At 49.2% G+C, this 21,506-nt stretch overlaps 1 protein-coding gene across 2 annotated transcripts in view; it reads right to left on the reverse strand.

Moving 5' to 3' along the window:
• The window catches only part of UTP4 (UTP4 small subunit processome component), a 69,525-nt gene that overhangs the window by 30,979 nt on the left and 17,040 nt on the right, over window positions 1–21,506 (reverse strand). For both annotated transcript variants that reach the window (XM_078786169.1, XM_078786168.1), the window contains exons 3-9: window positions 18,493–18,669; window positions 17,908–18,099; window positions 17,623–17,707; window positions 13,736–13,825; window positions 2,379–2,590; window positions 2,062–2,230; window positions 196–284 (exon numbers count right to left, since the gene is read on the reverse strand). In XM_078786169.1, coding sequence (XP_078642295.1) covers window positions 196–284; window positions 2,062–2,230; window positions 2,379–2,590; window positions 13,736–13,825; window positions 17,623–17,707; window positions 17,908–18,099; window positions 18,493–18,651 — 996 coding nt within the window. In that variant the 5' untranslated portion in view covers window positions 18,652–18,669. The remainder of the gene's footprint in view (window positions 1–195; window positions 285–2,061; window positions 2,231–2,378; window positions 2,591–13,735; window positions 13,826–17,622; window positions 17,708–17,907; window positions 18,100–18,492; window positions 18,670–21,506) is intronic.

The raw sequence follows: 21,506 nt of genomic DNA on the forward strand, positions 1-21,506 counted from the left end.
CCTCTCCTCTCCCTCACTCCTCCGCCCTCCCTTCATATTCCCATCAGGAAGCGACTCATTGTTACCCGGCAACGCTAGGTACTTTTGCTAGTTGAAGAATAAATCGAGTTTACTGGAAGTAGGCAGTTGGAAGCCACGTTTGTTATTTGATGCAACAACACGTCTGGACAAACAGTGCAGACCAAACACACTTACGTGCGGAAAGAATATTCTCCGCAGAACAGTTTTGTACACGTCTTCCTGCGCTTTGTTGAATGGACGTATGGTGATCTGGGCATCAAGTCCTGAAGCACAATGTGTCAGGGGAGGATAGTGTTTGTGGCAACATTAAGAGGGGAGGTAGGGCAGAGGGGAGGTCGGGCAGAGGGGAGGTCGGGCAGAGGGGAGGTAGGGCAGAGGGGAGGTAGGGCAGAGGGGAGGTAGGGCAGAGGGGAGATCAAATATGTGAAACATGACATTTCTCTTTCAAAACTTCCAATGAGAAAAAGCTCTGATCAAGGTTCTTCAAGCAAACAGCAAGTCCTGAATACGAGGGTCTAATGAAAACCTTAACGATGGAAATACACCAAAAAAAACACATGGACTCAAAGTATTCATAAGAAGCCATCAACCCTCCATAGCTCACATCCATGATCAACGCTCCTGACCGAACCACAATCGACCTATTGCCGAGTGGGAAAGTTCCACTTCAAGGGAGTGGGATTCAACCGCAAGCTGCCATCTTGTTGCTCCTATACGAAAGTGTTGGTGTACAATGTCCTGATTTACATCTCAAGATGACAGTCTCATTTATGGGAATCTTAGTCATTTCCAGGTTCCATAAGTCTCTTTCTTCAAGATGCCATTGGCAAAACAGTCCCACAGTATTTACATCATACGGATGCAATTCATTCCGATGTTTCACAGGCAGGACGATTCATCAATGTGCGTTCCGTCCCTGGAATGGACGGAAGCCTCTCCTCAGTGAAAGACACATGAAGGCCCGCTTGGAGTTGGCAAAAAAAGCACCCAAAGGACTCTCAGACTGTGAGAAACAAGATACTGTGGTCTGATGAAACCAAGATTGAACTGTTTGGCTTCCGTCTGGCCACTCTGCCATAAAGCCCAGATCGGTGGAGTGTTGCAGTGATGGTTGTCCTTCTGGAAGTTTCTCCCATCTCCACACAGGATCTCTGGAGCTCAGCCAGAGTGACCATCGGGTTCTTGGTCACCTCTCTTACCAAGGCCCTTCTCCCCGTATGCTCAGTTTGGCCGGGCGGCCAGCTCCAGGAAGAGTCCTGGCTGTTCCAAACTTCTTCCATTTAAGAATTATGGAGGCCACTGTGCTCTTGGGAAACTTCAATGCAGCAGAGATTTTTTTTGTAGGCTTCCCCAGATCTGTGCCGCGACACAATCCTGTCTCTGAGCTCTGCAGGCAGTTCCTTCGACCTTGTGGCTTGGTTTTTGCTCTGATATGCATTGTCAGCTGTGAGACCTTTTATAGACAGGTGTGTGCCTTCCCACATCATGTCCAATCAATTGAATTTACCACAGGTGGACTCCAATCAAGGTGCAGAAACATCTCAAAGATGATCAAGAGAAATGGGAGGCACCTGAGCTAAATTTTAAGTGTCATAGCAAAGGGTATGAATACTTATATCAATGTGATATTTCAGTTTTTTCTTTTTAATAAATTTGCAAAACTTTCTAAAATCCTGTTTTCTCTTTGTCATTATGGGGTATTGAGTGGAGATTGATGAGGGAAAAAATGAATTTAAACGATTTCAGCAAAAGGCTGCAACAAAACAAAATGTGAAAAAAGTGAAGGGGTCTGAATACTTTCCGAATGCACTGTGTATAAAGGGGCTTTTTTTATGCTCCCGGTATTTTCCCCAAGAACCTGAGTATTAGATCAACCTCAAAAAAATAAATCAAAATGCATCTTAAGCCACCGTGAGGCATTTATTTAAACAACTGCTAAGTTCTTATAAAACAATCATTCCGGTTAAAACAAGTTTAACGACTGTTCACCAAATGTACTTCAATCAAGTATTTTGTCTACTGATCAAAGGAGACACTCACCACCAGACACCACAAAGTCCTCACAGCAAGCTAGTGCACAGACATCGTGCGAGTGACAACGGAACCTCCTCCTGGACACCCACTGTCGATCGACTCCAGCAGAAGTGTCCATTAGCTGGAACTCGTACACCCTGCCCTCAGCAGTGCCAACGTAAAACTTGTGCCCACCCTGTCGGCACGGTCCCAAAGGGAAAATCGACAAACACGAGCCAACGCACAACGATTCATTTGGTTTAGTCTTTTGTACATCCGTCATGACAGGAAAATGTGTGAATGCACGATAATGGAATCGGCAGGCCCAGCAAATTTCATTGTACCTTAACCACGGCCAGGGAACGAATGTCCACAGAGCACAAATCAAAGGTGTGCAGCAGAGTACCATGAGTCGTCTCCCACAGCTGCACCCTGCCAGTCGACTCTGCACCAGCGACCACTCCACCATCGAGCCAGCCCACGGCCCAAACAATGGTTTCCGAGGAAACAGCGTGATAGTCTCGACGTCCAACCGCCATCTGCTGTATGCACTTCCCTGCATAGAGGAAATTCAAATTATTCTGCTATCACAGACGCTTTCCTCTTACAGATTTATTGTTCCATTGGTACAGACTGCCTCACTTTGATTCTTGTAAATTGTTGTTAATGATTATATATATATATATATATATATATATATATATATATATATATATATATATATATATACTAGTGGGGTCACACGTGGGAATCCCACGGGCATGGACGTGTGTGACATTTCGACATATTGAGTAAGATGCCGCACATTCATTTTTACAAAACTAGGGCATGCCCGTACTATATCTATATCTAAAATTATATCCCCCTCCTCTATTTACATGAAATGGTTTGGTCCAAAGCGAACGGCTTGCGAGTGGTGACAATCCCCCCCCTCTATTTACATGCAATGGTTTGGTCCAAAGCGAACGGCTTCCGGAGTTTGGTAAAGAAATCGCCATCGCGTGCACAAACGCGCAGGAAAGCGAATGAATCGCAAATTCGTTTTTATTAGTTGTAAAACATAGTTTAACGCCAACATAGTTTGCAAACGTGAAATAAATGAATACGCTCTCAAATGTGCCATCCGAGGCAGAGTGTGTCCGCCACGTTCGGCACACGCGATCGTTCGCTGCTCTCTGATTGGTTGAATCGTTTTTTGGACATAGCTCGGTAAGTAATTGTCCGATTAATATGAAACCTTGAAAAGGCACATCCTCGGGTCCCCAGCAATATACCTGGCAAGTTAAAAGTATATCGGACCCGTGGTTGTCGAGAAACAGCGGTCACAGACAGACAAACGTACAAACGTACAGACAGAGATTACTGGAATTATAGATAGATGGTTACTGGCAAGTCATCAGATCCAGAAATGGTGTAATGAACACAATTTATTTATTTCACATAATATGTGACCCCTCACTCCTCTCCAATCCCGCCTCACGCTCCGCTCCTCTCCAATCCCGCCTCACGCTCCGCTCCTCTCCAATCCCGCCTCACGCTCCGCTCCTCTCCAATCGCTCCTCCCGTCGCGCCAATCGCCCCTCCCCTCGCGCCAATCGCCCCTCCCCTCGTGCCAATCCCACGTCGCACCAATCGCCCCTCCTCGCCAATCGCCCCTCCTCGCCAATCGCCCCAATCGCCCCTCCTCGCCAATCGCCCCAATCGCCCCTCCTCGCCAATCGCCCCTCCTCGCCAATCGCCCCTCCTCGCCAATCGCCCCTCCTCGCCAATCGCCCCTCCTCGCCAATCGCCCCTCCTCGCCAATCGCCCCTCCTCGCCAATCGCCCCTCCTCGCCAATCGCCCCTCCTCGCCAATCGCCCCTCCTCGCCAATCGCCCCTCCTCGCCAATCGCCCCTCCTCGCCAGTCGCCCCTCCTCGCCAGTCGCCCCTCCTCGCCAGTCGCCCCTCCTCGCCAGTCGCCCCTCCTCGCCAGTCGCCCCTCCTCGCCAGTCGCCCCGTCGCGCCAAACGCCCCTCCTCGCCAGTCGCCCCGTCGCGCCAATCGCCCCTCCTCGCCAGTCGCCCCGTCGCGCCAATCGCCCCTCCTCGCCAGTCACCCCGTCGCGCCAATCGCCGCCCCTCTCCAGTCGCGCCCCGCGCCCCTCTCCAGTCGCGCCCCTCTCCAGTCGCGCCCCGCGCCCCTCTCCAGTCGCGCCCCGCGCCCCTCTCCAGTCGCGCCCCGCGCCCCTCTCCAGTCGCGCCCCGCGCCCCTCTCCAGTCGCGCCCCGCGCCCCTCTCCAGTCGCGCCCCACGCTCTCCAATCGCGCCCCACACTCTCCAATCGCGCCCCACACTCTCCAATCGCGCCCCACACTCTCCAATCGCGCCCCACACTCTCCAATCGCGCCCCACACTCTCCAATCGCGCCCCACACTCTCCAATCGCGCCCCACACTCTCCAATCGCGCCCCACACCCTCCAATCGCGCCTCACACTCCCCTCCAATCGCGCCTCACACTCCCCTCCAATCGCGCCTCACACTCCCCTCCAATCGCGCCTCACACTCCCCTCCAATCGCGCCTCACACTCCCCTCCAATCGCGCCTCACACTCCCCTCCAATCGCGCCTCACACTCCCCTCCAATCGCGCCTCACACTCCCCTCCAATCGCGCCTCACACTCCCCTCCAATCGCGCCTCACACTCCCCTCCAATCGCGCCTCACACTCCCCTCCAATCGCGCCTCACACTCCCCTCCAATCGCGCCTCACACTCCCCTCCAATCGCGCCTCACACTCCCCTCCAATCGCGCCTCACACTCCCCTCCAATCGCGCCTCACACTCCCCTCCAATCGCGCCTCACACTCCCCTCCAATCGCGCCTCACACTCCCCTCCAATCGCGCCTCACACTCCCCTCCAATCGCGCCTCACACTCCCCTCCAATCGCGCCTCACACTCCCCTCCAATCGCGCCTCACACTCCCCTCCAATCGCTCCTCACTCTCATCTCCAATCGGCTTTTCCCCGTCTAGTTTCTCTCGTTTTTCTCCCGTCTCGTTCTTTTTCTTGTTCCATCATGTTCAAGTTTGCATTGACGTTCGTCGATGGACTCGTTCGCCCCTCATTCGTTTTCTTGCTACATCCTGTTCAAGTCTGCGTTCTTCATCGATCGTCTCATTCATTTTGGAAATAGAAGTTTCCACGCAGCGCATGAATTGTCACGATCCTCAAGAGGAAGTGTCTCATAATCATCAAATGATAAATGGCAAGTAAATTATATTGTGGAAAATTAAAGATTTCAAATAAACTTATTTAAAGTGTATGCGCACATAACTAATTTTAAAAAACGAAGAAATATCTCTCGGTAATTTCCCGAAACATATTTTACTTCCGGATAATAATGTTGAATGAAATAAAAACGAAGAAATATATGTCAGCATCATTGTTGACGTTTTTGTGATGACCGTCATCAAACGAAAAAGTAATATATCTTAACAGAAAAGCAAAAGCGAATTTTTTATATATGTCGACACGTTGCCGTCGGTGTCATGTTGGGCGGTGTATGATACATCATGACACGATTTTTAAAAATATATCTGCATTTTACCGCGTGTGTGTAATGTTCTCAATTATTGCTGACACCGAGTCTAAAACCATCGCTAAAAATGAAATCATATGGTGAGTTAGATTGGAGATAAAGGCATGAGAGAGACTCAATGGCCTTGAAGTTACAGGCCTTTGAGAATTCATTTCGTTCTATAAAGGGCAACTTTCATCGGATTTTCTTCCCGTTTTTTTTCAACCGAGTCTAAAACTATGTTAGCGACTGAAAAATGAAATGATATATCGAATTTGATTTGAAATAAAACTGGGAGAGAGCAAGACACCATGGGCCTACAAAACAGGCCTCAAAGCTATGCGAGTTAATAAAATGGTGGATATTTGTTTATATGAAGCCTCTCCCAGAATGGGTGGAGCTATGGGTGGAGCTACTCTGCAAACCGAGAAAGCCACACCCCAGACAGACGTCCAACAGACAGAATCATCTACGGCTATTATAATAGATATTGTTACGGAAACGGGGGACGGCTCTCCCATTAGCAAGGGGAGGTTAATCCCCTTGTCCTGTTAAGCTGGCCATCTCCCCGGTACTGGAACTATCCCGCTTCTTTGTGGGGTGAGATTAGCCGAGGTGATTGGTCAAGGGAGTCCCGTACACCTCCGCCAACCTCTCCACGAAGCCGGTGGATAGCTCCGTTCTAAACCACGGACGAGATGGTATTTTGCCGAGCGGTTTTAGCAGCCCGCGGTTCGAACCATTAGCAAAGACTAACCCGATCCTGAACGTTGGCCGAAATCGCGCCACAGGTACTCAATGGGGGAAATCACAAAGACGAACGGATGTGAAGGAAAGAAGGCAAAGGTAGGAAGAACAGGGATTTATTAACTACTATTTACACAATCAAAGAAACCAAGGGAGAAGGAAAGAAAACGAAAGTAACTTGAAGAAGAAGAAGACAGTGCAATTCGAGCTTATCAATTCAGGCTTAACTTATTCCCCAGACAGAACAGACAGCCGACAGTCAGACTTACACGGGGATGATGACAGGAATGGCATGAGGTTCGTTCATCTGGCGAGGTTCCGTTCCGACCCACGTGTGTCTGTGTCTGTCTCTGTCTCTGTCTCTGTCTCTGTCTCTCTCTCTCTCTCTCTCTGATTCTCCTCTCTCTCTGATTCTCCTCTCCAGTACCTCGAACCCAGCTCCAGCCTCGAACCCAGCTCAGCAGCACGCACCCTGCTCTCGTACCAGTTCAGCAGCACGTACCGGCTTCTCGTACCAGCCCAGTAGCATGTACCCTCTTTGCGCGATTGTCGCACGCATCTCTCAAGCGGGGGCGTGACACGCCCTCGGCCGTTTTGGTACCGCCCCCGTGCTCTGTTTTGTGGCCTTATATGGCAATGCCACGGTCTTGTTACCTTATTTGGGTATGGAGCTGAACAGCCCCGCCCCCGTAGCACGCCATGGGCTTGTCTCTTCTCGGCGACCCCGCCCTTCTTGTCCAAACAGAGCACATATTCACGATGGCGGCGAACGCCGCTTCCAAACCAGGGCCAGTTGAGAGGGCGCGCACCCCACGCTTGTCAAGCGGTTTTGCACAGAGAGGGAGAGTTTGGCTGGGAAATGCAATCCTTGAAGGGGACCTATATTATTCCATTTGGTGCAATGCAGAGTCAATTAATGGGAAACAGAGCCTTAAACTAACAGAATAAAGAAATAACTATTGAGAGGTTCTATGATTGGCTACGTTCTTGTACATGGACTAGCTAAGGGGACGACCTTTGACCTTTACACAAATGGAGGTATTTACAAAGAATTACTATTTACAGAGGGTGATATTTACAACAGGATTCTCAAATCCGCAACATTATATATATATATACGCAACAAGCGTGGCTACCTAAAGGTGGTTATATATATATATATAGTAGCGGTTACCGGAAGCATGACAATTACCGTGCACCGGCCGATGACGCAACCGGTGAGCGGTCACATGTCCGGACTCGCCAGGGCGTGTCCAGACTTGCCTTTCTCGGGCGACCACTTGCCTTGCATACCACACCCCGACGAGAGGCGTGACTTACCTATTTTGCATACCACGCCCCGCCTGAGAGGCGTGGCTTTTGTGTGTTCAGTTTGCGATATAAATTGCCACCCGTTTGAGGAGCGGATTCATTGTGCTTTTGAGTTCTTTGGTTTTGAGCTAAATAAATAGCTCGGTGAAACTTCGTTCCTGTGTCGTCCATTTTGTCTCTTTATCGTGCGAGCACAGCCCCCACAATTGGTGACCCCTTTCTAAGAACACGGCGATTGAGTCAGCTGCAGCTTTGAAGCTACCGGGCTTCTGGGAGTCGCACGCGGCCGTTTGGTTTGCTCAAGCGGATTCTCCATTCGCCCTGCGGAAAATTACGGAGGACACGACGCGCTACCACCATGTGGTCTCTGCGCTCACCGCCTCCTCCGCTGCCCGGGTCCTCAGCTTCCTCCAGCACCCGCCGAACGCCGACAAATAGGGTGCTCTCAAAGGCCGACTCCTCGGTGCGTTTGGACTCACGGAGACCAAACGCGCACGACAACTACTACACCTCCCGGAGCTGGGCGAGGCCCGTCCATCCGAAAGCATGGACCACATGCTTGCTCTTCTCGGTGACCACAGCACGGACTTCCTCTTCCGCGAGCTGTTCCTCCAGCGGCTACCCGGGCAGGTACGGTTAGCTTTGGCTAACTCGCCCATCACGGACACTCGCGCCCTGGCCAAGGAGGCCGATAAATTCTCGGCCAGGCGACATGTCGGAGCGGCCGCCTGGGACCCTGGGCCGACCGAGGCAACGCCCGCGCCACGACCGGCGCCTCCACCGGCTGAGTCCGCGCCACTGACGCAGCGGCCGCCGTGACGCCCCGTCGACCGAACCCGGCGCGACCGCCGGAGCCTCCACCAGAGCGGACCATGTGCTATTACCACGCCAGGTTCGGGCAGAAGGCCAGAACGTGCAGCCCACCTTGCACTTTCGGCAGGTCGGGAAATGACCAGGCCGGCGCTCGCTGCCTGCCATGAGCATCGGCCATTCAGGCAGCCTTCTGTTTATCATGGACACGGAGTCCGGGCGGCGTTTTTTGTGTGACACCGGCGCTCAGCTGAGCGTGATACCCGCCTCGGTGCAGGACAAACAGGCCGCCCTATGCGGCCCCGCCTTGGTCGCCGCAAACGGTTCCTCCATCCGCAACTTCGGTTCGCCTTTTGGTACCGCAGTAAGAGATGGTGGTGAACAGCTGTTTTAAAGACCTGGAGGGTGGAGTGGGATTGAAGAGAGTGAGGGAGTTTGTTCGAGAGGCGGGAGAAAAGAGGAATGAAAGAGTGAAGGTGAGCAGAGAGTCTTGATTTTGGCAGTTTAACCATAAGAGGGTTGCAGGCAGATCTTGTGCGACCTGTAGGACTATTTGCGGGACAGAGCCCAGAGAGAGGTGGGGGGGGCAAGGCCAGAGAGGAGTCGGTAGAAGACGGAAAGACCACCAACCTGCCTGCGGTGAGTGAGTGAGAGGCCCTTGGAGTTAGCTTCATCGTGGGAGATTCCAATGATTCTGAATGCTTTGGTTTCAACAGCGTGAAGACGAGCTAGGTGTGAGGCAGGAGCACCAGCCCAGAGGGGAGAGCAGTATTCCATTGAGCTGTGGATGAAAGCCTTGTATGTGGTGAGGAGCTCAGGTGTGCCAAGGAAGGACTTCGCACGACGGAGGATGCCCAGTCGGCGACTGGCTTTGGAGGCCAGATTTGAAATGTGGTTTTCCCAGGAAACCTTTCCTGGGAAAAGGTGTGGTTCCACTTTCCCCTTGTATAGAGGGACGAGGGTACTCAGTTCCCAATCCACTGGAATGCGGCCTTCTTTCACCACCAGATTGCAGATCTCTGTCATTCTCTTCACACCCCAATTTCCCGCTGCCTTCAACATATCTCCCACAACTCCCGTCAGCCCTCCCGCTTTTCTACTCTTCATTGCTTCCATCGCTTCCTCAACTTCCTTCTCGGTTATCTTCTCTCTGCCGGTCCTAAAACTGGGTTACTCTCTCTGTTGCCATCCCATTCATTCTCTGCATTCAACAGTATTTCCATATATCTTTTCCATCTTCCTTTAATTCCATCTGGGTCCACAACGATTTGTCCCACTTCATCCTTCAAGCAACTCACCCCCATCACATCACACCTCTCTTTCACTATCTGCTTTGCAATCCTGAATACTGCTCTCTGACCCTCTTCTGAATCCAAGCGTTCTCCGAACATTTTCCTGCATGCCTCCTGTGCCTTTGCTACCTCTCTTTGCAGCCTTCTTGGCTGCCTTATAACTTTAATGCTCTGCCTTTTCTGCCCCCATACCCTTTGCCTTCTGCCACTCCTTGAACATCTTCCTCTTCTCGTCAATCTTCTTTCCAACTTCATCATCCCACCACCATGTTTCCGAGTACCTCGGTGGTCCTTTTGTCCATCCACATACCTCGCCAACGGCTCCCAACAGACCATCTCTCATTGACATCCAACCACTTTCAAGCTCAACCACATCATCCTCTACCCTACTCAGCCTCTCTTTTAATGCCTCCCTCACTGTCACCTCTTTCAACCTCCACACCTTCATTTTCTCAGTTGGTACTTCACCCGCCGAGCTCTCCTCGCACATACGTACACACACGCGACAGGTTGGAACAGTTTCTTCGACGATACAGCCGCATGTGTGCCAAAGTTTGAAGCCTGGGCCGAGTGTCAGGTGGGCTTATATCTTCTTTGTTTATTAGACATCCTTCAGATGGAAATAAACACTCGTTTTACTCTGAGCGCATTGCACATCACAAGCAGCTAATGTCACCTCCTTGCATCTTGTATTAATTGTGATAAAAAAAACGGTTCTGTGCACCGACCATGAGGCTTAGTTTGCAAGAAACCGTCTTCAATTTTTTTTTTTTGTATACAAGATTGAGGCTCGTATAAGAGCAAACATAAAACATACAATAAAGGGAGTGGAGGACAAGATGTGCCTGCGGACATCCTCCTGCAGTCGGGTTACCTTTTTTCAATCAGGTTGGTTTGCACTCCGGCCACCATTACATATCATTCCGCAACAGGCACAAGTAACACAACAAAAACAAACCCACTCCGTGGGAGTACCTCCTGTGCAGCTGCCCTGACCAGGTGATGGGATTGGGGCAAAGCCATCAGGACCCCCATTCTTTGATGATGGGAGGAAAAGCACGGGGTAACTTTCCTGGGTCGGGTTGTGGATGTGTGTGTCGCTTTGACGGTTAACATGCCCAGGGAGTTGCTATAGCAGTGTCCAGGTGGCCCAACCGTAAGTTCCTCGGCTTTGCAAGAAGTCATGGACTTAGGGTGGCTGGCTCATGTTTTCAGAGCCCACAGCCTCATTGCTGGACTTGGTATCCAAATGCTGGAGGTGTGGCCAAGGAGATTGACCATGTGCTCATTGATGGTCTATGGCGGATGCTCCAGAACTGCAGGGTCTACCGGAGTGCTCAGTTCCTCAGCACTGACCACAGGCTTGTTGTAGCAACTCTGAAGTTGCAGCTCAAATCCAAGAGAAGGCCATCATCCCAGCCCAAGCTGGATGTGGGCAAGGTCAAGGAGGAGAGGAGGAGTTGAGGAGTTTTGGAGCAGGTTGAGCGGGGTTTTTTGGGGGTCTGGATGCTTCGGGGGATCCTGAGGAGTTGTGAAGTGCCTTCAAGCCCACCATCCTTGATGTTGCCGTTGGCTGTATTGGAACCCACCGTCGGGCGAAGAAGAACTTTGTCTCTCACGAGATGCTTGATACCATCGACCAGAGTCACAAGGCCAGGCTCGATGGCAGAGCTGAACTGTTCCAGGAGCTGAGGCGTAAAACTGTATGCTCGTTGAGGGCGGACAAGGAGGCCTTTGGATACTTGTGCTTGAATATCGTCGCAGTGCTGCAGAAAATGGCGGCCAAGATGGCGGCAGTAAACGTGCACAGAAAGACGCAAACCTGTAGCAAAACTATAAAGGCCAATTTTCCGTTTCCCTCGAGTGGTTTTTCCATGCAGGTTTGACTGTATATACACATCCCGTATTATAATGTCCTGCCCGTAGCCGATGAACACCAGCCTTGGACGAATAGTCGAACCAGCTTTAACTCCAAGGCACCCCCCGAAAATGACGGTTATTTTTGGTGCGCGTGGGAATGAAGGAATTAAAGAAGTTTAATTCAACGAAACACACAGGTTTAATCTGGAACCCACAACGAACAGACATGACAAGGAAATTCAACAGTAATGATTTAACGAAAATAAATCAAAGACGAAAATGTCAAAACCAATTCCTATGTGAGGTACCTCCACATACGGAATCAAATACAGACAAGGGGAAAGACAAAATAAATGTTCACTTTTTATAGTGCAGGCACTTCGCTCTGGCCTCACGGGTTCCCCTGCGAAGTTTGCAGCTGGGGACGAGGCCCAGAGCTCAATGTCCCTCCGGCGGAAACCCGGCACAAGATGGCGCCCGCGCCCGAAGTAGCCACCGGCGTGAGGCAAGCAGACAGGACAGCCTCTTTTGCTTCGCTCGTGGCCTCCTACGCCTCTGAAGAGCACCACGGCCAAAACAATACCTCACAATTCTGCCCACGCAGCCAAGAGCTCCCCGCTCTCTTCAAAAGTGTGCCCCAAACTCCAAGCTCCAGGACCACACAATGGCACTGCCTTCCTCCTCCATAAACCCACACCGAGAAAGAGACGCGCTCTTCTTCCTCTCACTCCTCTTGAAGCGTCTTGCTCCGAAGTTCCCCCCCGACCAATTGCAAGGCGCTTTCAAATCACCCTACGCTCCTCTCGACCAATCACGAACTTTGGCGCGTGGCCTGCCGGCTTTTCTTGGCGTGAGTGTTCATTAAGGCGTGGCTTACTTACCGATTGGAAATGTTTGGGAACCTGTTTGCATGCAGTGGACAGTTATTGTTGTTTAATGTTGGCTTTGCATGGCTGGCCTGGTTGTAGTTGTAAAAACGTAGGGACAAGATCACAGAGGGAATATCACGTACTGGGGAGAACTAACCTTAATCCCTAACTAGTTAACACAGCTTCACCCCTCGTGTGAAGACACAAACAAACAATCTTAAGCTCCAGTTTCCCTACTTAAATGCATTGAGATGTCTTTTGCATGTCCACGGTCCATGCTATAACTATATAATCCTATCTTTACAATGGGATTCTCCGTCTACCCCAACAAGCGTAACAATACATTATTCCGCCACACCTTGGACTATTGCAGACTCGGAGGTGTAATGGTTCGAGCATCAGCCCCGAGTCTGGGAGGGCGGCAGTTCGAACCCCGGCCGAGTTGCACCAAAGGCTTTGAGGTAATGCTGCTTCCTTGCTCGACACTCAGTATATAAAACAAAGTATAGAGCATGGACAATGATGGGTTGGCAACCATTGTGCAGGCCTGTCAAGCCTAATGGCCGGCTTATCCATCAAAGTTTTTTTTTTTTTTTTTTTTTGTATACAAGGTCGAGGCTCGTGAAAGAGCGAACAATCTGTGTAAGGGAACTCGTACTAAAATATTAATTGTGAATACCCAATCCCTATAATCTTGCGAACGCCCCACACTTTTCAAAGATCTAAAGCATGGAGGTATTCACTTTGCATCATCCAGTTTGTACCTGCAATCCTGCATACCCTCCCCTAATCATCCGACTCATTTTAAGCATCGCTTCGCATGAATCCTCCAAGCGTACCACTTCACTCTATATTCTACACTTGATTCCCTCAAATCTGGTTCATCATTTGCAAGAGAGCATCAGGGTCACATTTCACAGGCAACAACAATCTCCTACCTTAAAAGACTAAAAGGCAGCACTCACATGACATGAGAAAGAACATATACAAATTAAATAAATAAAAGCATTGTCATGGATATTTGCTGATGGAGACTTTGAAAGCAAGAGGCGAGATGGTTCCAAAATGGCGTAGGGTTGAAAACCGGTGGCAGTGAAGGTGCACATGTCGTAAAGTATCATCGGAGGTGCATCGGGTGGCGTCACCAATGCCAATTTTGTCGAGGTCGACGACCTGATAGTGGGTTCTAGATTTATATCCCTTTGTCAAAATGATGACACGCGTGAAACAACCCCATGAACTGATACTCACAGTCGTACCAGAATTGATGTCCAAAATTCGGATGAACCCAATGGAACCGGAAACAAGCTGCAGGTCTGATGGGGCCCAAGACAGACACAATACGCGACCTGCAACAAGAAGTAGAGAAAGATCTACATGGGGCTCAACCACAGACCAGTGGTCCATGCAAAAGAAGTAGTGTGCAATAACCACGCAGATTTTCACCAGCTCACATCAACAACAGTCCTGGGCAGCACTGTTCCTGCCCATAACAACTTAAATGACAATGTCAGCTGTTCAAATCCAACCCCGGCGGAGTCATTTCATAGCACATCGCTTCCTCGCTTGACAATCAGCATTTGGAGGATAGAGCATGGACAAACATCCATAGGTTGGCATCCCATGGAGGGAAGGGTGAGGGACGTGGGCGGGGTAAGATTAATCCTCGATTGCCCCACTGACTGAAAAGAAAAGTAACATCACAAGATGGCGCTCAGTGTTCTGAGACGTTGCGTTCCACAAAGTCAACAAGCAACTTTGGTGGAATCAATAACATGACATCAGACAAGCTGTGTCTGTCTACAACAAACAACAACATGCATTTTAAGGCCATTTTCCCTGCGAGAGCAGGGGTTAGCCTGTGTCTGTCTGATGTTATATATAAATAAAAACAAGTCAGGTATTGGCCGACATCTGTCTTCATACTTGTACGTGCGATTTGTATAACAGCCGTTCAACTAGAGCATCCAGGGAAGCAGAACTCAACTGAACTGACTGGACAACTTTAAAGTCCTAAATTATTGTGCTTTTCTTAAGAGCTGACAAAAATATGCCGGCCTATGGCGGCCATTTTGTGACAGATCGGGTTGACATGCGATAGCAACCTACCTTGTGTGGTAAGAGTCTCACACACCAAGTTTGATCAAAATCCATAAATATTTGTGGACGCTAGTCTTTTTTTTTTTTGTATACAGAATCGAGGCTCATAAAAGAGCCTCAAACAAACAAATCAAACAGACAAAGAAAATATATAAAAGGAGGGAGCGGTAGACAAGATGGGGAGAGTAGGGGAAGCACACAAACACAACATTTGAGAGCAGGGATATCGGGAGATGCGTGGGAGGGAGAGGGCTTGGGGGGAGGTGGTGTGGGAAGGGGGGTGGGGGGGGGGTGGGAGAAGTATAAAACACAAGGACACCAAGGACTTCCAGGACAGAAGTTGGTATTTCAAAAAAGTGGATTTGGGGTGAAATTAGCGGGGGTAGAAAAGATCAAGGTTTGGGATGGGGGAAGATAAGAGATGGTGGTGAACAGCTATTTTAAAGACCTGGAGGGAGGAGTGGGATTGAAGAGAGTGAGGGAGTTTGTTCCAGAGGCGGGAGAAAAGAGGAATGAAGGAGTGAAGGTGAGCAGAGAGTCTTGATTTTGGCAATTTAACCACAAGAGGGTTGCAGGCAGATCTTGTGCGACCTGTAGGAATATTTGGGGGACAGAGCCCAGAGAGAGCTAGGGTAGCAAGGCCGGAGAGGAGTCGGTAGAAGACGGAAAAACCACCAACCTGCCTGCGGTGAGTGAGTGAAAGGCCCTTGGAGTTAGCTTCGTCGCGGAAGATTCCAATGATTCTGAACGCTTTGGTTTCAACAGCGTGAAGACGAGCTAGGTGTGAGGCAGGAGCACCAGCCCAGAGGGGAGAGCAGTATTCCATTGAGCTGCGGATGAAAGCCTTGTATGTGGTGAGGAGCTCAGGTGTACCAAGGAAGGACTTCGCACGACGGAGGATGCCGTCGGCGACTGGCTTTGGAGGCCAGATTTGAAATGTGGTTTTCCCAGGAAAGATCATGGCAGATAGTGAGACCCAAAAGCTTGAGTGACAGAACTTTTTGGAAAGGATTATTCAGAAAGTGGATGGGAGGTTTGTCCAGTCGGTCTTTTCAGAGAGACATCGTCAGAGTGTGAGATTTGTCAGGATTGAAAGACATGTTCCACTTGTTTTCCCAGTCTTTGATTTTGTCCAGGTCTGCAGAGAGTGAAGAGGCTGCAGACTGCCGATCTGCGGGATGAGGGATGGAGCGACAGAGTAGAGTTATCAGCAAAGAGATGGAGAGGATTTTCAAGAGTCAGAGAGATCATTGATGAAGACAAGAAAAAGCACAGGGCCCAGAACACAGCCTTGGGGAACTCCAGCCTGAACAGGAAGAGGAGATGAGAGAAACCCATTCAGGGCCACACGTTGACTACGACTCGAGAGGAAGTCCGCCAGCCATGCGTGGAGATTTCCATGGATACCAAAGGAGGAGAGTTTGGTGAGCAGAACGGGGTGCCAGACCGTATCGAAGGCACGTGATATGTCAAGGGAGACAGCTCTAATTTCCTGTTTGGCATTGAGGATCTCCATCCATTGTTGAGAAAGCAGAAGCAGCATGTCCAGAGTAAAGTGACCAGGTCTGAACCCAAATTGATGATCAGAGATCAAGCCATTGGAGAAGAGGAAAGATTTCATATCTGAAGCAATGATGGATTCCATGACTTTGCTGATAATTGGGAGAAGGCTGAGTGGTCTGTAGTTGCTAGGATCTGTTTTTGCAACTTTTTTGTGTAAAGCAGTGATGTTGGCTGATTTCCAAGCAGATGGCAGATGACCTTGAGCAAAAGAGAGGGTGAAGAGAACAGAGAGAGAGGGAGTGAAAGAGCAGAAGAACAGGATTTTAGGACACGTGGGCTGATGCCGTCAGGTCCAGTTGCAGAATCAGAGTCGAGGGTTGACAGAAACTTTTCCACCTTGTCAGGAGGAAAGGACACAGAGTCCAGGAGCAGCTGGGTATGACTGGGTACAGAGGGATGGGTTTGGGACACAAGATTTAGAGGCAAACACAGAGTTGAGGCATTCAGCTTTTTCACGTGCGGAGTCAGCCGTGTGGCCGTTTGAGGTGAGGGAGGGGATGGAGGGGGAACAAACACCAGAAACAGATTTGACCAGACACCACCAGGATTTGGAAGAGGGAGGCAGATAAGAGAGTTCTGTCCTGAGAACGGAGAGATATTGTTTCCTGGCTCTCCTGAGGATGGACACACACTTGTTTCGGGCTTTGTGAAAGGAAATGAGACTTCCTTCCGTTGGATTTGCTTTCCAGGAGACGAAGGCAAGTTGTTTCTGGGCAACAGCCTCACCACAAGATTCCGTGTACCATGGACGGGAGGGAAGGGTATGACAACTGAAGACGAGATGGGATAAATCTGTGCATGAGAGAGAGCAATTTACTTTGGAAGAATTCCCAGGACGAGTTGATGTCAGAGGCGGTAGAGATGGGAGACCAGTCCAGATGATTGATGGCTGCTTGAAGACCGTGCCAGTTGGCCTAAGTGAAATGCCTGTTGGCCTGAGTGAAATGTCTTAATGTCGTATCGGAGCTGAAAACAATATGGCGGCCTATGGCGGCCATTTTGTGACGGATCGGGTTGGAATGCAAGAGCAACCTCCCTTGTGTGGTAAGGGTTAAACATTCCAAGTTTGATTAAAATCTGTTAATATTTGTGGACGCTAGAGTGTTAACATCGTTTTCATGACCAAAAACAAAATGGTCACCTAAGGCCGCCATTTTACAATGGATCGGGCTGAAATGTAATACCAACCTGGTCCTTGGGGCAAGGATGCTGCATGGCAAGTTTGATCAGAATCGGTCGATATTTGTGGACGCTGGAGTGTTGACGTCGAAAAGTTAACGGCCGACAGACGACGGACGCCGGAGGGTTCAGCATGCGATGAACTCAACTGGACAGTAGTCCAGTTGAGTTAATAAGCTTCAGGAAAAACCAGTCTTGTTAACGACTGTAATAAAGTTCTTTTCAAACTATTGAAACACAATATTCTCAAATACAATCAAATACGAGTTTGTTTTAGTGGCGAATAAACTACCAGATGCCACACCTTTCAGCAGTTCGAGGGCCTTGTTAAACTGTGCTCCCTCAGAGTTCAGTTCATACACTCTTATGGATCCATCCTCACAACCAACCTGCAGCGACAGAATATTTACGCAACAAATGGTACATTTCTGTCATTAGAGCCGTTTGTGGTTGTCGAGAGACTACACACTTGGCACACAGAAAAAGTAGAACAGTCGAATGACAAGGTGGTCTGCATTGCAGTATGGTCAACGACAGGGATGGTACGGAGAGAAAAGCTGATGGACAAACGCAGCATCATGAACCTTACAGCAAGACTGCTACCCAGGTGGCTTGCTGCCAGACACCACAACGGCCCAGCATAAGCATCCATCGAGGTGCGAACACGCAAGCGCCGCAGGTCAAACTCCGTCAGAATCCCATCAAGTCCAACAGCAAACAGACGCTTCCCTGCAGCCCAGCACAGCGCCTGGATGCTGTCTTTACCGTGTCCCGGAACGGTCTGAAATGATATCAACATTACATGAGCACATTGAAGGGCATCAAGGCCATTCAAATGAAGAGGGAAGGTCATCCACTTCAGCATTCCAACGGGAGTTGCTACCCGAGTGCTCTGCTGTACACCCTCATGATTGAGAGCCGTGCCCCGGTTAGCTTCCGGATAAGTTGTTCATAAAGGATCCTGGTACATGATACACACGTGTCATCCTACGTTAAAATTCCGTTTCACAATAAACACCACAATGTGCTCTCGATTTTACATTCAGAGTTCAAAGCTTCTGCTAAACGCACTCGTTTGGGTCGCTTACTCTTCCAAAAGTGAGTAAGTAAGCACAGGAAACAACAACATGAATGCGGTGGGAAGGGGAGTAAATGAATGGTTGTCTTTTCTCACCCTTTCACAGAAGAAGTTGTCTGCCATGTTGTAAACCTCCAGAGAACCTCCTTTGCGTGCCACAGCCAGAGAAGCAGCGTCATTGTCATATGCCATACAGCACACGGGTTCCGGCGAGTATGAGAAGAACCGCACTCGATGCACTCTGTAGAGCGTCATGGCGTGTTTGATGGTAGGCTAAAAATTAAGAGAGGAGGAGGAGGAGGAGGAAGAGGACAAAGTAGACAAGGCAATCACATGGAAGGAGCGATAGGCCTTTGTAATTGTCACTGATACTTTATCGACTTTGATTGACCAATCACCGTTGATGCTTGCACAAAATGCAGAACATGGGACATATCAGATAAACCCCCCCCCCCCCCACCCCACCCCCCCAAAAAATAGGGATTTGCCATCTTCTCTGAAACTACACTCATGATTTCAATGAAACTTGATCACAATCTTCATCGCCCGTGATGTACCAAACTTTGTTCACGGCATTAAAAATATCAGGGTATTTGAGGGGTTTGATTGACTGTTGCTCCTGATCCAGGTGAGCTCCAAAACCCAAGGTCCAATTTTCATTGTTAATATTATTATTTATAATAGTATTTTCCAATACTGCACTGTAATGTTATTATTATTATGCTGTTATTATTCTCGTTATTACTTTTGCCCGATTCCTGATTCGGACCTGGTACAGGAGCAGTCATGGATGTCATTCCCAATTCGGACCTGGTACAGTCATGGGTGTCATGGAGCTCTGCTCATACAGGAGCAGTCATGGATGTCATTCCCAATTCGGACCTGGTACAGGAGCAGTCATGGATGTCATTCCCAATTCAACCTGGTACAGGAGCAGTGATGGATGTCATTCCCGATTCGGACCTGGTACAGGACCAGTCATGGGTGTCATTCCCGATTCAGACCTGGTACAGGAGCAGTCATGGATGTCATTCCCAATTCGGACCTGGTACAGGAGCAGTCATTGATATCATTCCCGATTCGGACCTGGTACAGGAGCAGTCATGGATGTCATTCCCAATTCGGACCTGGTACAGGAGCAGTCATTGATATCATTCCCGATTCGGACCTGGTACAGGAGCAGTCATGGATGTCATTCCCAATTCAACCTGGTACAGGACCAGTCATAGATGTCATTCCCAATTCGGACCTGGTACACGACCATTCATGGGTGTCATTCCCAATTCGGACCTGGTACAGGACCAGTCATGGATGTCATTCCCAATTTGGACCTGGTACAGGAGCAGTCATGGATGTCATTCCCAATTCGGACCTGGTACAGGAGCAGTCATGGATGTCAATCCCAATTCGGACCTGGTACAGGAGCAGTCATGGATACAATGACAACAACATGCATTTTAAGGCCATTTTCCCTGCTAGAGCGGGGGTTAGCCTTGCGGTCCCCATGACAATCTTCTCCATTTTGCCCTATTTTCTGCATCTCTCCTTGTTAACCCCCTTGCCCGCATTTCTTCTTCCACCGTTTTTAGCCAAGTCTTTCTCAGTCTTCCCCGTCCTCTACTTCCTTCTACATTCATTTCCATCACTCTTCTCAACCAGTCACTTTCATCCTTTCTCAACACATGACCAAACCATCTCAACCTGTTCCTCTTCACAGCATCCATCACAGGCTCTATTCCCATCATCTTTCGCAATTCATCATTTGTCTTCCTCTCTCAACGATACTGCACACATCCACCGAACCATTCGCATTTCCACCCTTTCCAGCCTTCGTTGCTGCTCTACATTCATGACCCATGTCTCGCTCCCATAAATCATAACACTTCTTACACATGCAGCACACACCTTTCCCTTCACAGGGAAAGGTGTCACACACCGACACCGATCTCATATACGATATAGCGAGATGCGTATATCTATCGCCGGCACCGATCTCGAAAAGCTGGCTTTCTGCTTTCTGGCTTTCTGCTTTCTGCGCATGCGCAAGATTGGAGGTCACGTCTCTTCAAAGCTGTCCATGCGTGCACGCTTTGGAAGTTAAGCAACTTTTCACAATTGTGTTTTTGTCAAAACTATCTTTCTTTCGGTGTGTGTAACAATTGGTGTGTCTTTAATAGTATTATTGGTGTTGGTTTTTCATACCTGTGTACAGAATCGTCGGTTAGTTCGTGTCGCGTATTCTGAGGCCTAGTGTAGTACTAGTAGGCTACCGTGTCTGACCTTGGCTTGAGGCTTTGTTTCTGTCTCAGCTGTTGCGCTCGCAATTACTTTCGGTCTCTATTTTTCACGTTTCACGTTCGGTCTCTGTCTCTGTCTCTGTCTCTGTCTCTGTCTCTGTCTCTGTCTCTGTCTCTGTCTCTGTCTCTGTCTCTGTCTCTGTCTCTGTCTCTGTCTCTGTCTCTGTCTCTGTCTCTGTCTCTGTCTCTGTCTCTGTCTCTGTCTCTGTCTCTGTCTCTGTCTCTGTCTCTGTCTCTGTCTCTGTCTCTCTCTGTTTTCATCTCAAAAAAAAAAAACCAAAAAAAAAAAACCACGTTGTTCGTGATCACGTGTTCATGTCGTTAAAAAATGTTTCAACTGTCCCCTGAAGAACTGTATTCTGTCATATACTATAACACCTTTTTCTTCTTCTTCTACAAAAGGATGCTTTCGACTTGCTCACCAAATCTATTCATTCCAAAAAAAATTCCATCTCTTACAGTTGCAGTGTCTCTTTCATACATTCCCTAAACTCTCCAGAACTCCACCCATCCTTCAACGTCCTCAAACATATTTTTGACTCGAAGGTCTCAAGAAACTCATTTTGCAATAAATGTTCGTTTCCCATTAATCGTACATTTTTCAAAATCCAATCTCACCCCTCCCCTCCAAATCTTCCCCATCACCCCTTCCCTCCAAAACTTCCCCATCACCCCTTCCCTCCAAAACTTCCCCATCACCCCTTCCCTCCAAAACTTCCCCATCACCCCTCTCCTCCAAATCCACCCCCTTGTCCCTCCCCTCCAAATCTTCCCCATCACCCATCTCTTTCAAATATTCCCCCTTGCCCCTCC

The sequence above is a fragment of the Myxine glutinosa genome, chromosome 10 (assembly GCF_964187855.1).
Source record: "Myxine glutinosa chromosome 10, kmMyxGlut1.1, whole genome shotgun sequence".
Lineage (NCBI taxonomy): Eukaryota > Metazoa > Chordata > Myxini > Myxiniformes > Myxinidae > Myxine > Myxine glutinosa.